The sequence below is a fragment of the Rana temporaria genome, chromosome 4 (assembly GCF_905171775.1).
Source record: "Rana temporaria chromosome 4, aRanTem1.1, whole genome shotgun sequence".
Classification (NCBI taxonomy): Eukaryota; Metazoa; Chordata; class Amphibia; order Anura; family Ranidae; genus Rana; species Rana temporaria.
In genome coordinates, this window is record NC_053492.1 from 419,855,403 (window position 1) to 419,871,993 (window position 16,591).

The window sequence follows — 16,591 nt, forward strand, 5'->3', positions numbered from 1 at the left end:
CATCAATTGTCCCCACTGTGCCCACATCAATTGTCGCCACTGTGTCCACATCAATTGTCGCCACTGTGCCCACATAAATTGTCCCCACTGTGCCCACATCAATTGTCCCCACTGTGCCCACATCAATTGTCCCCACTGTGCCCACATCAATTGTCACCACTGTGCCCACATCAGTTGTCCCCACTGTGCCTACATCAATTGTCGCCACTGTGCCCACATCAATTGTCGCCACTGTGCCCACATCAATAGTCGCCACTGTGCCCACATCAATTGTCCCCACTGTGCCCACATCAATTGTCCCCACTGTGCCCACATCAATTGTCCTCCACTGTGCCCACATCAATTGTCCCCACTGTGCCCACATCAATTGTCCCCACTGTGCCCACATCAATTGTCCCCACATCAATTGTCCCCACTGTGCCCTGTAAAATGCCGCCAGTCAGATTACCCCCCCCCCCCCCCCGCCCGGCACTTACCTTTTTGGGGTTCGCAAACCTCCTTCCACGGTCCCTCGATGTCTTCTGCCGCCCTCGATGACGCTTCAGCCAATCAGGTTACTGATAACCAGAATCAGTGAACCTGATTGGCTGAGACGGCAGTCAGTCTTATCCAAGGGACGTAGCCCACTACGTTCCGAGGATAAGACATCCGAGAGCTGAAGGGCTGTACTGGGAAAGCCTATCAGAGCCGCTGGCTCTGATAGGCACTTCCGCACAGCCAACCAGCTGTCCTTATTCAGATAATCGGCGCCCAATGTCCGGTTTTGCGCGGCGCTGCAAAACAAATTTTTAAAAGTTTTTTTTTTATGACTACAGGGGGGGGGGGGGGGTGCGGCGCCCGGGCGCCCCCTATGGACGGGCCGCCACTGCTCACAAAACCTTTATACATTGGTTGAGTAATGTATATAGAGCCATCATTAAAAGGTTCAGATGTGGCTCAAATGGTTTCACCATTAGCATCCAGATTTTTTATCATATAAACTTTATGGTCAAGAATTTGTGGACAACTGAACAACACACCTACTATATGACCGAAAGTATGTGGGCACCTCTCCAAATTATTAAGTTCAGGTTTCCACTGAAAAGTTTAGTGGTAAAGTTACAATGCGCAAAGACATTTTAGACCATTGTGTGCTTCAAACCTCATGGCTACAATTTGGAAAATATCTTTTTTTGTTCCATCATGACTGTGCCATTGTGTACAAAGCCAGCACCATAAAACACAGGTACAATATATGAGTATATAGTAGAGAAATTGAGAGACCCGCACAGAGCCCTGTCCTCAAACTACTGAACACCTTTGGGATGAATTGGAATATCTCTTGTGATTGAGGTTTCCTCACCCAGCATCGGTACCTGACCTCACAAATGCTTTTTTGGCTAAATGGGCACAAATTCCCACAAACACGCTCCGCAATTTTGTGGAAAGCCTTCCCAGAATAGTGGAGGCTTTTACAGCTGCAAAGGAGGACCAAATTAATTTGAAATCCCACGGTTTTGGAATGGATATTCCAAAGAGGTGTGATAGCCAGGTGTCCACAAGTTTCTTGTGTATGTATATATATATATATATATATATATATATATATATATATATATATATATATATATATATATATATAAATTTGACAATTTTTTCGATATGAGTTTATTGAATATGACAAAGTCCTAAACAATAAACAACAAGCCCCAACGGGGCTGATGTGACGTAGCCAGGGCATTAATGTACCAATAAAAATCTGAGAGAGATTCTAACCCTTCAACACTTTATCTAAAAAGAAAAATGGTTTTAGCTAGAGATCAACCAAATGATTATGGTCCTATCGTTTATGTCTACCTCTACCCTAAAAATGCCAATCAGCAGCTGTCAAAAAATGCTAAGTAGGCAATAAATGTAATTTATATGATGTTATAATAACTGGCTAAAAGATTAAGTCATGCTTCAGATACAAGTCTAGAAAAGGAAGGGACACATTTAATATACCTGGATAGTAATAATTGGCTCCAGTTCTTCGTAAGTCACCTTCACAGCTTTTGCTGCCTGTTGTGCGTGTTCCTGAGTGTCAGCAACTACCGCACCAATAACATGGCCAACGCAAGTCACCTTTTGGAGTAGAAGATTTAGTTACTCCCAAATTATCATCCTTTTTCAATAACTAGCACTTGATTATACAAAACAGAAGAGTGTATATGACCCATTGCAATGAAATCCAAGATTAGTATCAGTTTATCCCAAACTGATAGATACCAGTTAAAGGCTTTAATTAGTTTAATGAATAAGTTATTCATGTGCATGTAAATATTGAAGTCAATTCTCGACCTTCATTTCAACTCAAGAAGATATTCAGTTGAGTGATAAAACATAAAACTTATATCACACAGTGGACAGTCGTCATATAAGTGAAACAGACACACCAAAACACCATATAGTGACAGGTACTCTTAGTTGACCAAGCCGTGCTTCACCTTCACTCATGTGAGAAAATTGCAGACTCACCAGATGAAAAGAGGATACTTTATAGGCTCAAGTCCTTTTGGAGGGTATTTTTTATATTCATAGGGCTATATGACTTGATGTAAACAAAAAACATCACATAGCGCAATATGTTTGACTATAAATCAAACACCAGTAAGGACATAAAAGTGCTCACTCACATATTAAGGTGCTCGTGTGCTAGTACTAGTATAAACAGCGATCTTTGGCCAGAGCAGAGATACAATCTCTCCATGCCTCAGTGTGCGTTCCACCCCAACAAAAAGCGGAAATTACATCAGAAGAAGAGAGTGTGCAGCCTCAATGCATTTCGTGATCAACATGTCATCAGGAAGCTAGTGGTTTTGCACAGAGAGGGCCAGAGCCTCCTCTTTCGGGTCCCACAGCGGCACTCCTGGCTCCTCCCTCCTGTCAGGTGCCCCCAAAGCAAGCAGCTTGCTATGTGGGCACCCAAGCCAAGCCGCTGCTCGGTGTGTCCATTCACACATGGAGCTGTAATCAGGCCACGCCCCCTCCATCTCCTGATTGGCTTGATGTCTGTGATTGACAGCATCAAGAGCCAATGGCTCACACTGCTGCCAATAGCCAATCAGGAGTGCGAGTCCCCATAGAGGCAAGGGTCTCGTGGACATCGCTGGATCAAGAGGGGGCCTCGCGGAAATATTAAGGGGGCTGCTGCACATAGAAGGTTTTTTACTTTCATGCATAGACTGCATGAAGGTAAAAAACCGTGTGCCTTTACAACCACTTTAAATTTGCTCACACTCGTAAATTGGCAACAAATGTCGACACCCCAAAATTGTTCATAGGTGATGCTTTAAAGACATTTACAGGTAATCATGTTAAAGTTAACCAAGAATGTCCCAATAATTATTGCTCTTGCCCTAACATGTGAGATGATATGTAACATACTTATTGAATATGCTGTTTATGTTTTTATGTACATATGTGCAGCTTTAAAATAATGACATCTAATGTCACTTTTGTGCTCCACTTGCTGCTGTGGCTGGGGAAAAAGATAATCAAGCTTGATCTGTGCCTGATGTCAGTTGCAGCAAAAGGTTTGAAACAGAGCCCCTGGGTTTTTATATGCCTTTGATGTTCCAATAGAGGGATCTGTTACTGTCCAGCTGTGTTTTTTGGGTGTTGTCTCCCCTCTGCAACCTTTGTGTGTTCTACCTCCTCCTTTTTTCATAATATTAAATAAACTTCCAGCAAAGATGAATGAGGATGTCCCCTTACCTTACTGCTGTAAGGTAACAGCATATAGATCCAACCACATTAGATGGTTATCCAGATGGGCTCTGATCCAGAAACAGACAGGTCCTCCTTGGAAGTCTCGTCCCAGATTGATCAGTATCTCGCCCTGGCCTGGGTGGTGGACACCTGGCGGCGAAGGAGCAGGTGAAATCCAGCTTGCTGCCTCCACAATGACTTTTCCGCATTGTGGAGGCAGCAAGCTGGATTTCACCTGCTCCTTCGCCGCCAGGCGAAGGAGCAGGACGAGACTTCCAAGGAGGACCTGTCGTTTCTGGATCAGAGCCCATCTGGATAACCATCTAATGTGGTTGGATCTATATGCTGTTACCTTACAGCAGTAAGGTAAGGGGACATCCTCATTCATCTTAAAAGGATCACTGGATACCCATCCCCCTTCCACCTCATACTGCGGACCTACATTAGCACTTTTTCTTATTTCTTGGACTTTTAAACTATTATTCATATATATTTTTTGCTGACACAGCTTAAGCCTTGTTTATGGACTGTTTACCACCAGTTTAATACTGTTACCCATCACAGATATTTGGGTGTTGTGTTATACAAATTTTTTTTGCACTATCCATTACCTTATTTCATAGTGTATTTTATCACATTAAGAGAAATGTGTGGAGTTATATGATTTGCACCAGTATTGTTCACTGATCATCTTTTTGTTTATGCTATTTTGGTTATACTGTTCCTATTCTCAGTTATACCATCTTCCATTCCCTTCCCCCACTTGTCCATACACCTGCCCATCCACCACCCACTAGCGCAGCACTACCTTCCCCATTAACAATTACGTATGGTTTGATACACCTTTCAGTGCCGCAGCTGTACCCTCACCCCTCCCCACTTCCCTTCCCCCCCCCCTTTTTCTCCCCTGATAAGCGCGGTAATATTCACTCTTTTCAAACTTCCAGCAAAGATGCTGCCTTGGGCCCAACTGAGTATTGATGCTGGTTTGTACAAGCTCCGCCCCTTATGTTATGTGCCTATTTTTATTTAAAAATCTGCTAGATTGAACTGTTGGAGGTAGCATGCTGTTTATGTTCTTACATGTTCCTTATACAGACCACAAGATACTTCATTTTCTGCACTTCCTTCCCCGTATACTGTAGTCTCTTGCTGAATTAGCCACAAATGTACAGAAATAGACAGGAAAAAAAAAAATATATATATTTTTTTAATCTGTAAATTTTAAAGATTTGTGCTAACTCAGCTCTGCTACTATAAGCACTGCCCCACGTGTGCCACTATGGTAAATATAGCCCTTCATAGATGTTGGGAACCCATCGTAATAGGCACAGCAAAACAGCAGACTACACAACTTAGCATTGAGATCTCACCAGAAGTGCCCAAGAAATAGAAGAACCAAACATAAAAAAAATATAAAAATATGGTTATTTCGTTTTTTTTCATAAGTTTTCGATGGACTGACCCTTTACAGTTGGGATAAAAATGTGTCTTAGAAAGGAAAGATGCGTGATTAGGGCATGGGGGTTGCCTATTTTGCTTACCAAATCTTCTGCAAATATTGTCTCGTCATTTCTGACCCCGGTAACATTACTTCCTGGAACATCTTTTGTAAAAAGAAAGCACACAAACCCGGCTTTGAGTTGGGCTTCTGAGACATCAATTGAGCTGTATTTAAGTAAGCAAAAAAATTATACCTGAATTAATAAACATAATTTTAATTGGTTTTCCATGCAGCATTACAAATAAGCAGTGCAAATAAGAAACTGTGTAAAAAGACTGAAAACCCTAACTGCATGACAAATCCCTTTGGTGTCATAAATAATTAGCATTACATTTTTTTTACAAAACATTTGTGTTCACGATCACCATATTGCAATTCTTTGTTGGATGTTAGTGCTACTGATTCCTTGTGGCCTCTTTGCAACCACTTGTTTACAGGTACTCCAGTGATGAATCCATGACAGTTCTAAAGGTGGGTTTCCTGGTGGTGATAACAATGGATCATGCCTGTATAATGTGTGTGTCATTTATATCAATAAGAGACCTGCTGTTGGCTAGAACAGGGTTCCCCAAAGTGCTCAATATTATTTATTTATTTATTTATTTAAAATGCTTATTGAGAGCGCAGTCATTACCAGCAGGCCTCGATGCGCTCATAGAACCAACATATGAAAAAATACAGAACACATCTCTCATACTATAAGATAACAATATAAAATACATAATAACATTTAAAAAAGCTAAAATACCATACCAATACTAATATCTTACCCTAATTAGGGCCATACACTTGAACAAATAGGAACGTTTTTAAAAATTTCCTGAATTTTAGTAAATCCTTCTCACGTCTTATATATAGAGGTAGAGAATTCCAGAATATTGAGCCCTGCGCATCCAACGTCCTCCCTCCACATTTAGTTCTTCTAAATTTAGGGACAGTCAGATTTGCCTGATCAGCAGATCTCAGTGATCTGTTGGGAACGTAACAGGTACATTTTTCTTGCAGATACCCTGGGCCTATCTTATGGATGGCTTTATGGACGATACAACCCACTTTGAACAAGACCCGCTCAGCCACCGGTAGCCAATGCAGGGCTTTCAGAGAAGGTGTAATATGGTCCCGACGACCCACACCCGTTAATAACCTTGCTGCGGCATTTTGAATCAGTTGAAGCTTATGCAGAAGGGTTTTTGGACGCCCCATGTATAACGCGTTACAATAGTCCAGCCGACTACCAATAAAAGCATTGATCACTTGGACTTTATCCACCTCGTCAATGAAATGCAATGTAGAGCGCAGGAGTTTCAGTTGGTAGTAACATGCGCTTACCACCTGATTTACCTGCGCCTTCAATGACAATTTGGAATCCACAATGATTCCCAAGTTCCGAACTTGGGTAGCCCGGGTCGGGGATGGCATAAACGAAACCGGCCAAGACGGAAAATCAGTCACACTGATTTTGCTCTGATTACTGATAATAATACATTCTGTTTTGGAGCCATTAAGTTTTAAATAATTGGCTCCCATCCAGGACTGTATTTCATCCAGGCAGGATGCCAAATCTACCTGAACTTCCTCATTTTTAGGTAGCCTAAAATAGATTTGCGTATCATCTGCATAAACATGAAAGCTAAGATTATGGCGCCGAATAATATATAGTAGTGGCCTTATGTAGATATTAAATAATATCGGCCTTGACCCCAAGGGCCGGTGAGACTATCCAAGGGATTGATAAATTGGCTCACAAGTGAGTGAGTGAGTGAGTAACTTATATAGCGCTACAAATGCAAACTAAATCGCCTCAAGGCGCTGTAACCAATGTGGTCGTCCAGCCATGCTTCAGAATAGATGAGTCTTACGTATTTTTCTGAAGGCCCGATGATTTTCTTCTAACCGAATGTCTGCGGGTAGAGCGTTCCATAACTGAGGTCCTTGGACAGCGAATCTTCGTTCTCCTTTTGTTATGTAGCGAGATTTGGGTATGTGGAGAAGGTTCTGATTAGTTGATCGGAGGACCCGATTTGGGGTGTAGTGTTTTATTTTCTCACATAGCTATTGCGGCGTGTTTCCTTGCGTGCATTTGTGGCGCTGGGGAGCAATAAATGCCTGGGGGTCAATAAGTGATTGATAAATGATGGAAGGCCAATTGCGGGTCAAATAGACTTTTAAGAACTCCGTAGAGCACAAACCAGTCATTAGTTCTGACGGTGAGGTCGCTAGGAGCTAGACAGTGTTAACCAAGGTTGTCTGGCCTTGAGTTGTCTCTTTGAGCTGTGTGTTATCACTGACCTCAATTATTAGCATGCTTTGCGTTGTGTGTTTGAAACCTTCCATCCTCTCCCTTTCGAAAAGAACTTGTGTTGCCCAACTTCACTTCCTATACTGAACATACTCCCCCACCATAAAACCTTTTGCAGAGTCAGTGAACACATCCAGATAAAACTCGTAAATACACCCACCTCAAACTCTGATGGAGCACCAGTGAGTACACAACCTCACACTCTATTGGAGAGACAGTAAATAAACCTACATCAATCTCTGTTGGACTTGGAGAGCCAGTGAGTACACCCAACATACTTTGTATGAGCAGCAGTGAGCACACAACTTCATACTTTGTTGGAGCCCCATCGAGTATACAACAGTAGTACGAAGATTCAGTTGTTGATACCAAGAGGAAGTGTCAACAGTGTTCACAAGAATACTATTATCTATTGCGTTGTAATATTATTCATAGAACTATTTTTTTTAAAGTAGTAATTTAAAAAAAAATGTATGCAATAAATGTTTGCGTGTTGATGAACAATCTAAACATCATCAAGAGGTCAACGAGATAAAAAAAAGGTAACAAGTACATTCTCAGGTTTAACACAATTCAGTGCTTACATTATTTTAGCATGTGCTTTGGTGCTGGTTATCAGAGCCAAATACAGCTCATTTTCATAATGTGGGATGTCATCACAGTACACAGCTTCTCCTGTTGCTTGTTTCACGGCTGAGAGGTGCATTATGGGGCGCCCCACAAAATCCTCCGGGTCCTGCCCTGCTGGAACCTCCTGAAATGAAAGCAGGTTTAATGATACTTTTCCACCATTCTGGCTAGGATTAGGCAAACTAATACAGGGAGGGACTAATAATCGAATAAAGGGATGAGTTGAGTGGTTTTACTGCAAAATCAAAATTTTAAAGTTTATTGAAGCACAAAATGCAAAAACTGTAAATGTTGCTTCGGTGCGTAGGTTAAATCTGATTTATTAAGAGGGTGCTTTTTTTGTTGGGGGGGGGGGGGTGGTTTGGGGCAGTTTAGTTTACTTTATTTAGTGTTCTTTGCATTGCTTTTTTCTTCTTTTTTTGTGCAATAAATTTCTGTACAGCTGCTTTAATTTATTTTTACCTTTTTAGCTTTCTGTTTTTTGATTCTGTTAGTAAAATAGTGAAGAAAACTAGGGTCCATTTTTGGTCCCTAAATGCCCTGGATAATTGAAAGGAGCTTCTGTAGCCCTTAAGAGCCATTGCAAGGCCATCACTCCCCTAAAAAAACTGCCCAAACAATTTTGCTTTTTTCATTGTTGCCTCCAGTGAATTTTACAAAAATCACAAAATTTGGCCAAAATCTTCTTATTGCCACTGAAGTTTTTGAGTTTAAAAATCTCTCAATTTCGCTCATCCCTACCAGCAGGCCCGGACTGGGACAAAAAATAGGCATTGTACACATCGCTGGATCGAATCAGGTTTAGGTAAGAAAAAGCTGCACATAATTGTGAAATGAAAGGACAATTATAAATGTTTTTCAAAATTTTATTTGTATTCAGACCCCCTAAATCAATACTTTGTAGAATCACCTTTCACATTTTTGCACATTCTTCTTTTCAAAAAAGCTCAAGCTCTGTCAGATTGGATGGAGAGTGTCTGTGAACAGCAATTTTCCGGTCTTGTCATAAAATTCCCAATTGGATTTAGGTCTGGACTTTGACTGGGCCATTCTAACACATGAATATGTGTTGATCTATCTATACCACTACATTGTAGCTCTGGCTGTATGTTTTGGGTCGTTGTCCTGCTGGAAGGTGAACCTCCACCCTAGTCTCAAGTCTTTTTCAGACTCTAACAGGTTTTCTTCTAAGATTGCCCTGTATTTGGCTCCATCCATCTTCCAATCAACTCTGACCAGCTTCCCTATCCCTGCTGAAGAAAACCATCCCCACAACATGATGCTGCCACCACCATGTTTCACAGTGGGGATGATGTGCAGTATTAGTTTTCCGCCACACATAGCGTTTTTCTTTTTAGATCAAAAAGTAAAATGTTGGTCTCATCTGACCAGAGCACCTTTTTCCACAAGTTTTCTGTGTCCCCCCACATGGCTTCTAGCAAACTGAAAATGGGACTTCTTACGGCATTTTTTCAACAATGGCTTTCTTCTTGCCACTCTTCCATAAAGGTCAGTTTTGTGGAGTACACGACTAATAGTTGTCCTATGGACAGATTCTCCCACCTGAGCTATGGTTCTCTGCAGCTCCTCCAGAGTTAGCTGTCAGTTTAGGTGGACGGCCATGTCTTGGTAGGTTTGCAGTTGTGCCATACTCTTTCCATATTTGAATGATGGATTGAACAGAGCTCCGTGAGATATTCAAAGCTTGGGATATTTTATCATAACCTAACCCTGATTTAAACTTATCCAAAACTTTATCCCTGACCTGTCTGATGTGTTCCTTGGCCTTTATGATACTGTTTGTTCACTAAGGTTCTCTAACAAACCTATGAAGGCTTCACAGAACAGCTGTATATATATACTGAGATTAAATTACACACAGGTTGACTCTATTTACTAATTTAGATGATTTATGAAGGTAATTAGTTCCACTAGATTTTAGTTAGGGGTATCAGGGTAAAGGGAGCTGAATACAAATGCATACCAAACTTTTCAGATATTTATTTGTAAAAAAAAAAATGAAAAGAATTTATCATTTTCCTTCCACTTCACAATTATGTGCCACTTTGTGTTGGTCTATCACATAAAATAAATTTATGTTTTTGGTTGTAGCATGACAAAATGTGGAAAATTTCAAGGGGTATGATTTAAAAAAAAGGAAAACAATATATATATAATATATATATATATATATATATATATATATATATATATATTTTTTATCTATACACAAATGTTTTGCCTTTCATTTCTATTTTAAACTGAAAGGGTTGTTTTATAAGGTGAGGGTATACAATCACTTTAACATTTTCAGTTTCTTATTCCTCAGGTCCCGTTACTACACACAATACTCAAATATTTTACCTGAAACAGATGCACGCTGGACAGTTCAGTTTTGTGGAACAGTTCAGTGGCACTTTTGTAGTTCAGAGGAACCATCTTTTCAATGTTGTTCTAAATCAAGAATATCAAAAACAAAATGTCAGTTATACCACTGTCTTAAAAACCTTTACCCCAAAAATGAGCGCTTAACCTGCCTGGCGGTCTTCCCGAGTCTGACTCGGGGTTAGATTTTCCTGCTGCGAGCGGAAACCCCGAGTCAGACTCGGGCTTGCCTCGCTAGATCCACAGGCACAAGTTACTTACCTTGTCCCTGGATCCAGCGATGCCACCGCGCTGTGTGAGCGAGGAGGACCTCGCTCGATTCACACAGTGCCTCCGTGTGACGCCGATCTCCGTTCCCTGCGACGTTACGACGCACGGGGACGGAGAACAGCGTCAAATTCAAAAAAGTAAACAAACACATTACATACAGTATACTGTAATCTTATAGATTACAGTACTGTATGTAAAAAAAACACACCCCCCCTGTCCCTAGTGGTCTGTCCAGTGTCATGCATGTCATTTTATATAATAAAAACGTTTCTTTCTGCCTGCAAACTGTAGATTGTCCATAGCAACCAAAAGTGTCCCTTTATGTCAAAAATAGTTTTAGATCAGCTAAAAAACAGCGATAATAAATTATAATCACTTGCAGAATTGTGCGATAGCGATTTGTGGGGAAATTCGTCATAAAAAAAAAAAAATAATGACAGCAACAATTCTGCAACTGAGCAAATTTCAGTGATTTTGATTTGATTACATTATTGAATAATTTTTATTATAATTATATTATTATTTGTTATAATTATTTATAATTATTTATTATATTATAATTTATAATTTTGTTTTTAAAAAAATGTCATACCTGGGATGCCTATTAGAATCTTGTTTGGTCAGATTTAAGTGAGTTATTTCTAAAAATTACAGACCTACAATATAAAACGCCAAATTTCCTTGCAAATAATGGTACCGCTTTTAGCATGTTTTTTCTGACAGAATCATACCGCCAGGGAGGTTAACACTTAGGGCCAGATCCACATAGAAATAGATTGGCGCAGCGTATCAGAGATACGCTACGCCGCCGTACCTTACATGGCGGAATTTCGAATCCTCAAAGATTTTGCGCCGTAAGTTACGGCGGCGTAGTGTATCTCTGGCGGCGGAATTCAAATCGGCGATTAGGGGGCGGGTTTCATTTAAATGAAGCACGTCCCCGCGCCGAATGAACTGCGCATGCGTCGTTCCGAAATTTCCCGCCGTGCATTGCGCTAAATGACGTCGCTAGAACGTCATTTTTTTTAACTTAGACGTGAGTTACGTCCATCCCGATTCACGGACGACTTACGCAAAAAAAAAAATTCAAATTTCGACGCGGGAACGACGGCCATACTTAACATGGCAATTCTAACTATACGCCGCAAAATACCAGCTTTAACTATACGCCGGAAAAAGCCGACTAGAGACGACGTAAGAGAATGCGACGGCCGCGCGTACGTTCGACGGAAATAGCTAATTTGCATACCCGACGCGGAAAACGACGAGAACTCCACCCAGCGGGCGCCGAAGTATTGCATCTACAATCCGAAGGCGTACGAAGCCGTACGCCTGTCGGATCAAACCCAGATGCCGTCGTATCTTGGTTTGAGGATTCAAACTAAAGATACGACCGGGTAATTTGAAAGTACGCCGGCGTATCAGTAGATACGCCGGCGTACTCGCTCTGAGGATCTGGCCCTTAAGTCTTAATACTAAACCTACTGTAATTTCTAAAATTTATGTAACCTCCTCCCACCATTTTAAATCAGTAGCTTTCTTGTTCTGTCTAAACATACAGCATTTTTTTTTTTTTTTTTTTTTTTTTTTTTAATTTTCCTTTTTTTTTATTTCGTTTCTTTTCCAAGAAAACAAAAAGCAAGAAAGTGATACAGGAAACATAAGAAGAGGACTGAGCATAGTCCTATACATCAACATATATATGAGAATTATATTTATTCTCTCTCTTCAACTCTATTTACTATTCATAGTATCTGTATCACTACTAGTTTCAATCCGTTCCTCTATGATAGACCAAATACTTTCTACTTCTAAACTAATTTTCAGACTACCCGAGTATTCCATCTCCCACTAAGTATCCATTTATTCTTTATCTAAAGTACTAATTCCCTCCTTAGTCCCGCAGCACTTCCTTCCTCATTTTATCCCCCCCTTCCCTCCCCCCTCATCCCTACCTCTAGACCCCCTTCTTCCCCCATTCCCCTCCTCCAGCCGTCTATCCTCAGGCCGGAGAGAAGAATTAGGAGAAGAGGAAAAAAAAAAAAAAAAAAAAAAAAAAAGGGGAAGAAAAATTTTTCTTAACAAGACAATACAAAACACCCCTCCTCTCCTCCGCTATCCTCCATCCGTGCGCAAAATGTTCTCTCTCCTATTTTCCTTCTTTCATCCATCTACTGCCCTTTATCTTATTCTCCTATTAACTTTTTACCTTCCTCCGACTGTAAAAATAATTCCCAAGGTGCCCATATCATTTTAATTTGCTCTTTCTTATCTATTGTTTTTGGGAGGAGTTTCTCCATTATCCCTATTTTCCTTACTTTTTTCAGCCACATAGATATTGGAGGTGCCTCGGGATCTTTCCATTTTGTTGCAATGCAGCTTTTCGCCGCATTTATCAAATGACACATCATTGATCCCTTATATCTCACCGGATATATTTCAGCATGATGTAGTAGAAAAAACGATGGGTCAACTGGAATATGATATTCCGTAAATACTTGTGTAATTCTCCGTACTGTTTCCCAGAATTGTTGTATTATTGGACATCCCCAAAATGTATGTAGCATTGTCCCTTTCTCCCCACAGCCTCTCCAACATCTATCTGACATTTCAGGAAAAAATGTATTTAAACGCGCTGGCGTATAGTACCATCTTGTTAATATTTTATAATTTAATTCTTGTATTTTCGTGCATCTTGAAGAGTTTAATGCTAAATTTATAATATTTTGGCTTTGTATTGGGGAAAAAACTTGGCCTAAATCTCTCTCCCATTTTACTAGGCTCGACATTCTAAAGTCTTCTGGTGGTGCAGTCAATAATGTGTACATTTTAGAGATCATATGGGCTAGTGGTTCCTTTCCTCCACAGTACTCCTCAAACTTTGTAAGTGCCCGTTTATACTTTTCTGCACCATCCAGAGTCTCCAGAAAGTGTCGTACCTGTCGCGCTTGCCATATCGGTATCTCGCCGCTCCCTCCCCTTTGTGCTATTTCTCCTATTGTCATCCACCCCCTTTCCCCCAGAAAGTGGGAGGCTTGAAATCTACTTGGGCTTGGGATATCAGCACCGGATATGTTAAAGTACTATCACGCAGTCCAGTTGGGCAGGATAGCAGATTGGAGTAGACATGGGGATTATAAATTGTGGATCACTATAGAGCAACAAACGTGCCCTGTACCGTTAGATAGGGCAATATGGTGCTATTCTGCGTTACCCCTTACAGTTAAAACTCACCCAACGATAGGACCAACTTTATGGACTGGAAATAAAATATGTCATAATCCGAACTTCTCAACTAATAATTCCCCCCTCTACCCAATAATAGGAAATCCAGAATTCCAGCCTGGTATGGAATCCCATATACTCAAGAAATTAAAAGAAAAGGGTAGATTACATACAGCATTTTTTAATCTTTTTTTTTTTGGTTCAATCTGAATTTTTGAGCACAATTGCAAATATTTATTCTACCAATTCACATCTGTATAGCCCCTAGGCTCCAGAACAATTTTTACTGTTAACTATGGGCTTGTTTATTTGACAATAACTTCATCATCACTTTAGATAGCAAAGCAATACATATACACTGTTTTTGTAATGAAAACATTTATATTTTTTATTCTTTAATAAAATGTTACAATAAAGTAACAACATAAAAAAACTTTTTTTTTTTTTTATCAGTGTTAAAAATGTATTACTTTAGATAAAATATTCCCATTCTAAGCCTATTCTAACTATACTATGAAGAGAAGGGGGCAGATCCACAGAGAGAGTACGCCGGCGTATCTACTGATACGCCGGCATACTTTCAAATTACCCACGTCGTATCTCTGTTTTGAATCCTCAAAACAAGATACGACGGCATCTGGGTTAGATCCGACAGGCATACGTCTTCGTACGCCTTCGGATCTAAGATGCAATTCTTCGGCGTCCGCTGGGTGGCGTTCCCGTCGTTTTCCGCGTCGAGTATGCAAATTAGCCATTTCCGACGATCCACGAACGTCGCATTTTTTTACGTCGTCTCTAGTCGGCTTTTTTCGGCGTATAGTTAAACCTGCTATCTGGTGGCGTACTCAATGTTAAGTATGGCTGTCGTTCCCGCGTATAATTTGAATTTTTTTCTTTTCGCGTAAGTCGTCCGTGAATCGGGATGGACGTAATTCACGCCTATGTTAAAAAAAATAATGTCCTTGCGACGTCATTTAGCGCAATGCACAGCGGGAAATTTAGGGACGGCGCATGCGCAGTTCGTTTGGCGCGGGGACGCGCTTCATTTAAATGAAACACGCCCCCTAATCGCCGATTTGAATTACGCGCCGTTACGCCGCCAGAGATAGACTACGCCGCCGTAACTTACGGCGCAAAATCTTTAAGGATTCGAACCAAAGCCGGGAAAGTTACGGTGGCGTAGCGTATCTCTGATACGCTGCGCGTGTGCAGATCTCTGTGGATCTGCCCCAAGATGTCTATACTTACCTATTCTGAGGATGCTCTGGTCCAGTCACATGATTGGTTCCCAGCACTGGCTTCAGTCTAGAGGAGGGAAACTCTACAACGGCTCCCCTATAGTAAGCCTATGGGTGACATATTTGCACAGGCTCTGCAGCCATTGCAGGTGATCTCTCCTATTCACTGAAGCCAGCTTCTGGAGAGATGATGTGATTAGCCAAAGCACCCTCAGAATACATAAGTCTACACATCTCTCCTTTACAGGGTAGTTAGAATAGGCTTATGCCCTGTACACACGATCGGAAATTCCGACAAGAAAATTGTGGAAACTTGTGTTGCATACACACGGTCACACAAATCTTGTCTGAAATTCTAACGCGGTAACGTACAAGGCGTACGACGAGCCGAGATCAATGAAGTTCAATAGGCAGTTCTGCTTGATTCTGAGCATGCATGTTTTTTTGCGCGGCGGAATTGCATACACGCGGTCGGAATTTCCGACCAAAAGCTCACATCCAACTTTTTTTGACGGAAAATCTGATCGTGTGTATGGGGCATTAGAATGGGAGTGGGAGAAGATTTAGGTATATTGACTGGAATTCTTCTTTAAAGTATTGGAAAAAATGTGTTTCTTGATTTTTTTTCCCTTCATTTTATGAAAATTATGTTTGTTTTATATTAAGTTCTCATTCAATCCATTTTCATTCAATAATTTTTTTGGGCACAATCTATTAAAGTGAAAATCATACAAGAATACCCTACTATGCTGTTAAAAACACTGGAAACTTCTTGGACCACTTTTATGGTTTCCAATAGAACATGATCTATTAAAAAATTGATTCAAGGTGATCAGAAAATTCCCATATTTCACAGATATAGGCATAATAAGTCAATAGAATGATCATATGAGTTGCCTGAAATTTACATAGGTCTCCCTTTTGTTTTCCAACTCCAAGGAAAAATGGTCATAAATCTGCACTTACATTTCCATTCAGATCTTGTTCCAGCTTCTGCAGAACGGTGAGATAAAATTTGAAGAAAAAGCTGAGGGTTAGCGCCTGTCGAAATTCCACCATCCCGCCTGGAGCGCTGGGGGACAGTGTCATCTCTTTAGACAGGATTCGGCAGGCATCTTGTAGCAAACTGTCGTTCCATTCCCTGCATGGTTAGAAAGGTGATTGGATGAAGAGAATTATTTTGCCTGCTACTCTATACCTCTTCCAACAGTCTTGGTAGCTCAAACCCACGTACAGCCCAGGGCTGAACTACTCAAGACCTTGAAAGCCACAAATTCAAAAATGTTGTTATGTGGTTAAAAGAGAGCAGTA

The 16,591-nt window shown here is 40.7% G+C and overlaps 1 protein-coding gene across 1 annotated transcript in view; it reads right to left on the minus strand.

Annotated features, from left to right (window-relative positions):
* XDH (xanthine dehydrogenase) overlaps nucleotides 1-16,591 on the minus strand; it is a 125,465-nt gene that overhangs the window by 49,095 nt on the left and 59,779 nt on the right. The window contains exons 15-19 of the mRNA XM_040351324.1: nucleotides 16,247-16,421; nucleotides 10,527-10,616; nucleotides 8,117-8,286; nucleotides 5,274-5,397; nucleotides 1,984-2,103 (exon numbers count right to left, since the gene is read on the minus strand). Coding sequence (XP_040207258.1) covers nucleotides 1,984-2,103; nucleotides 5,274-5,397; nucleotides 8,117-8,286; nucleotides 10,527-10,616; nucleotides 16,247-16,421 — 679 coding nt within the window. The remainder of the gene's footprint in view (nucleotides 1-1,983; nucleotides 2,104-5,273; nucleotides 5,398-8,116; nucleotides 8,287-10,526; nucleotides 10,617-16,246; nucleotides 16,422-16,591) is intronic.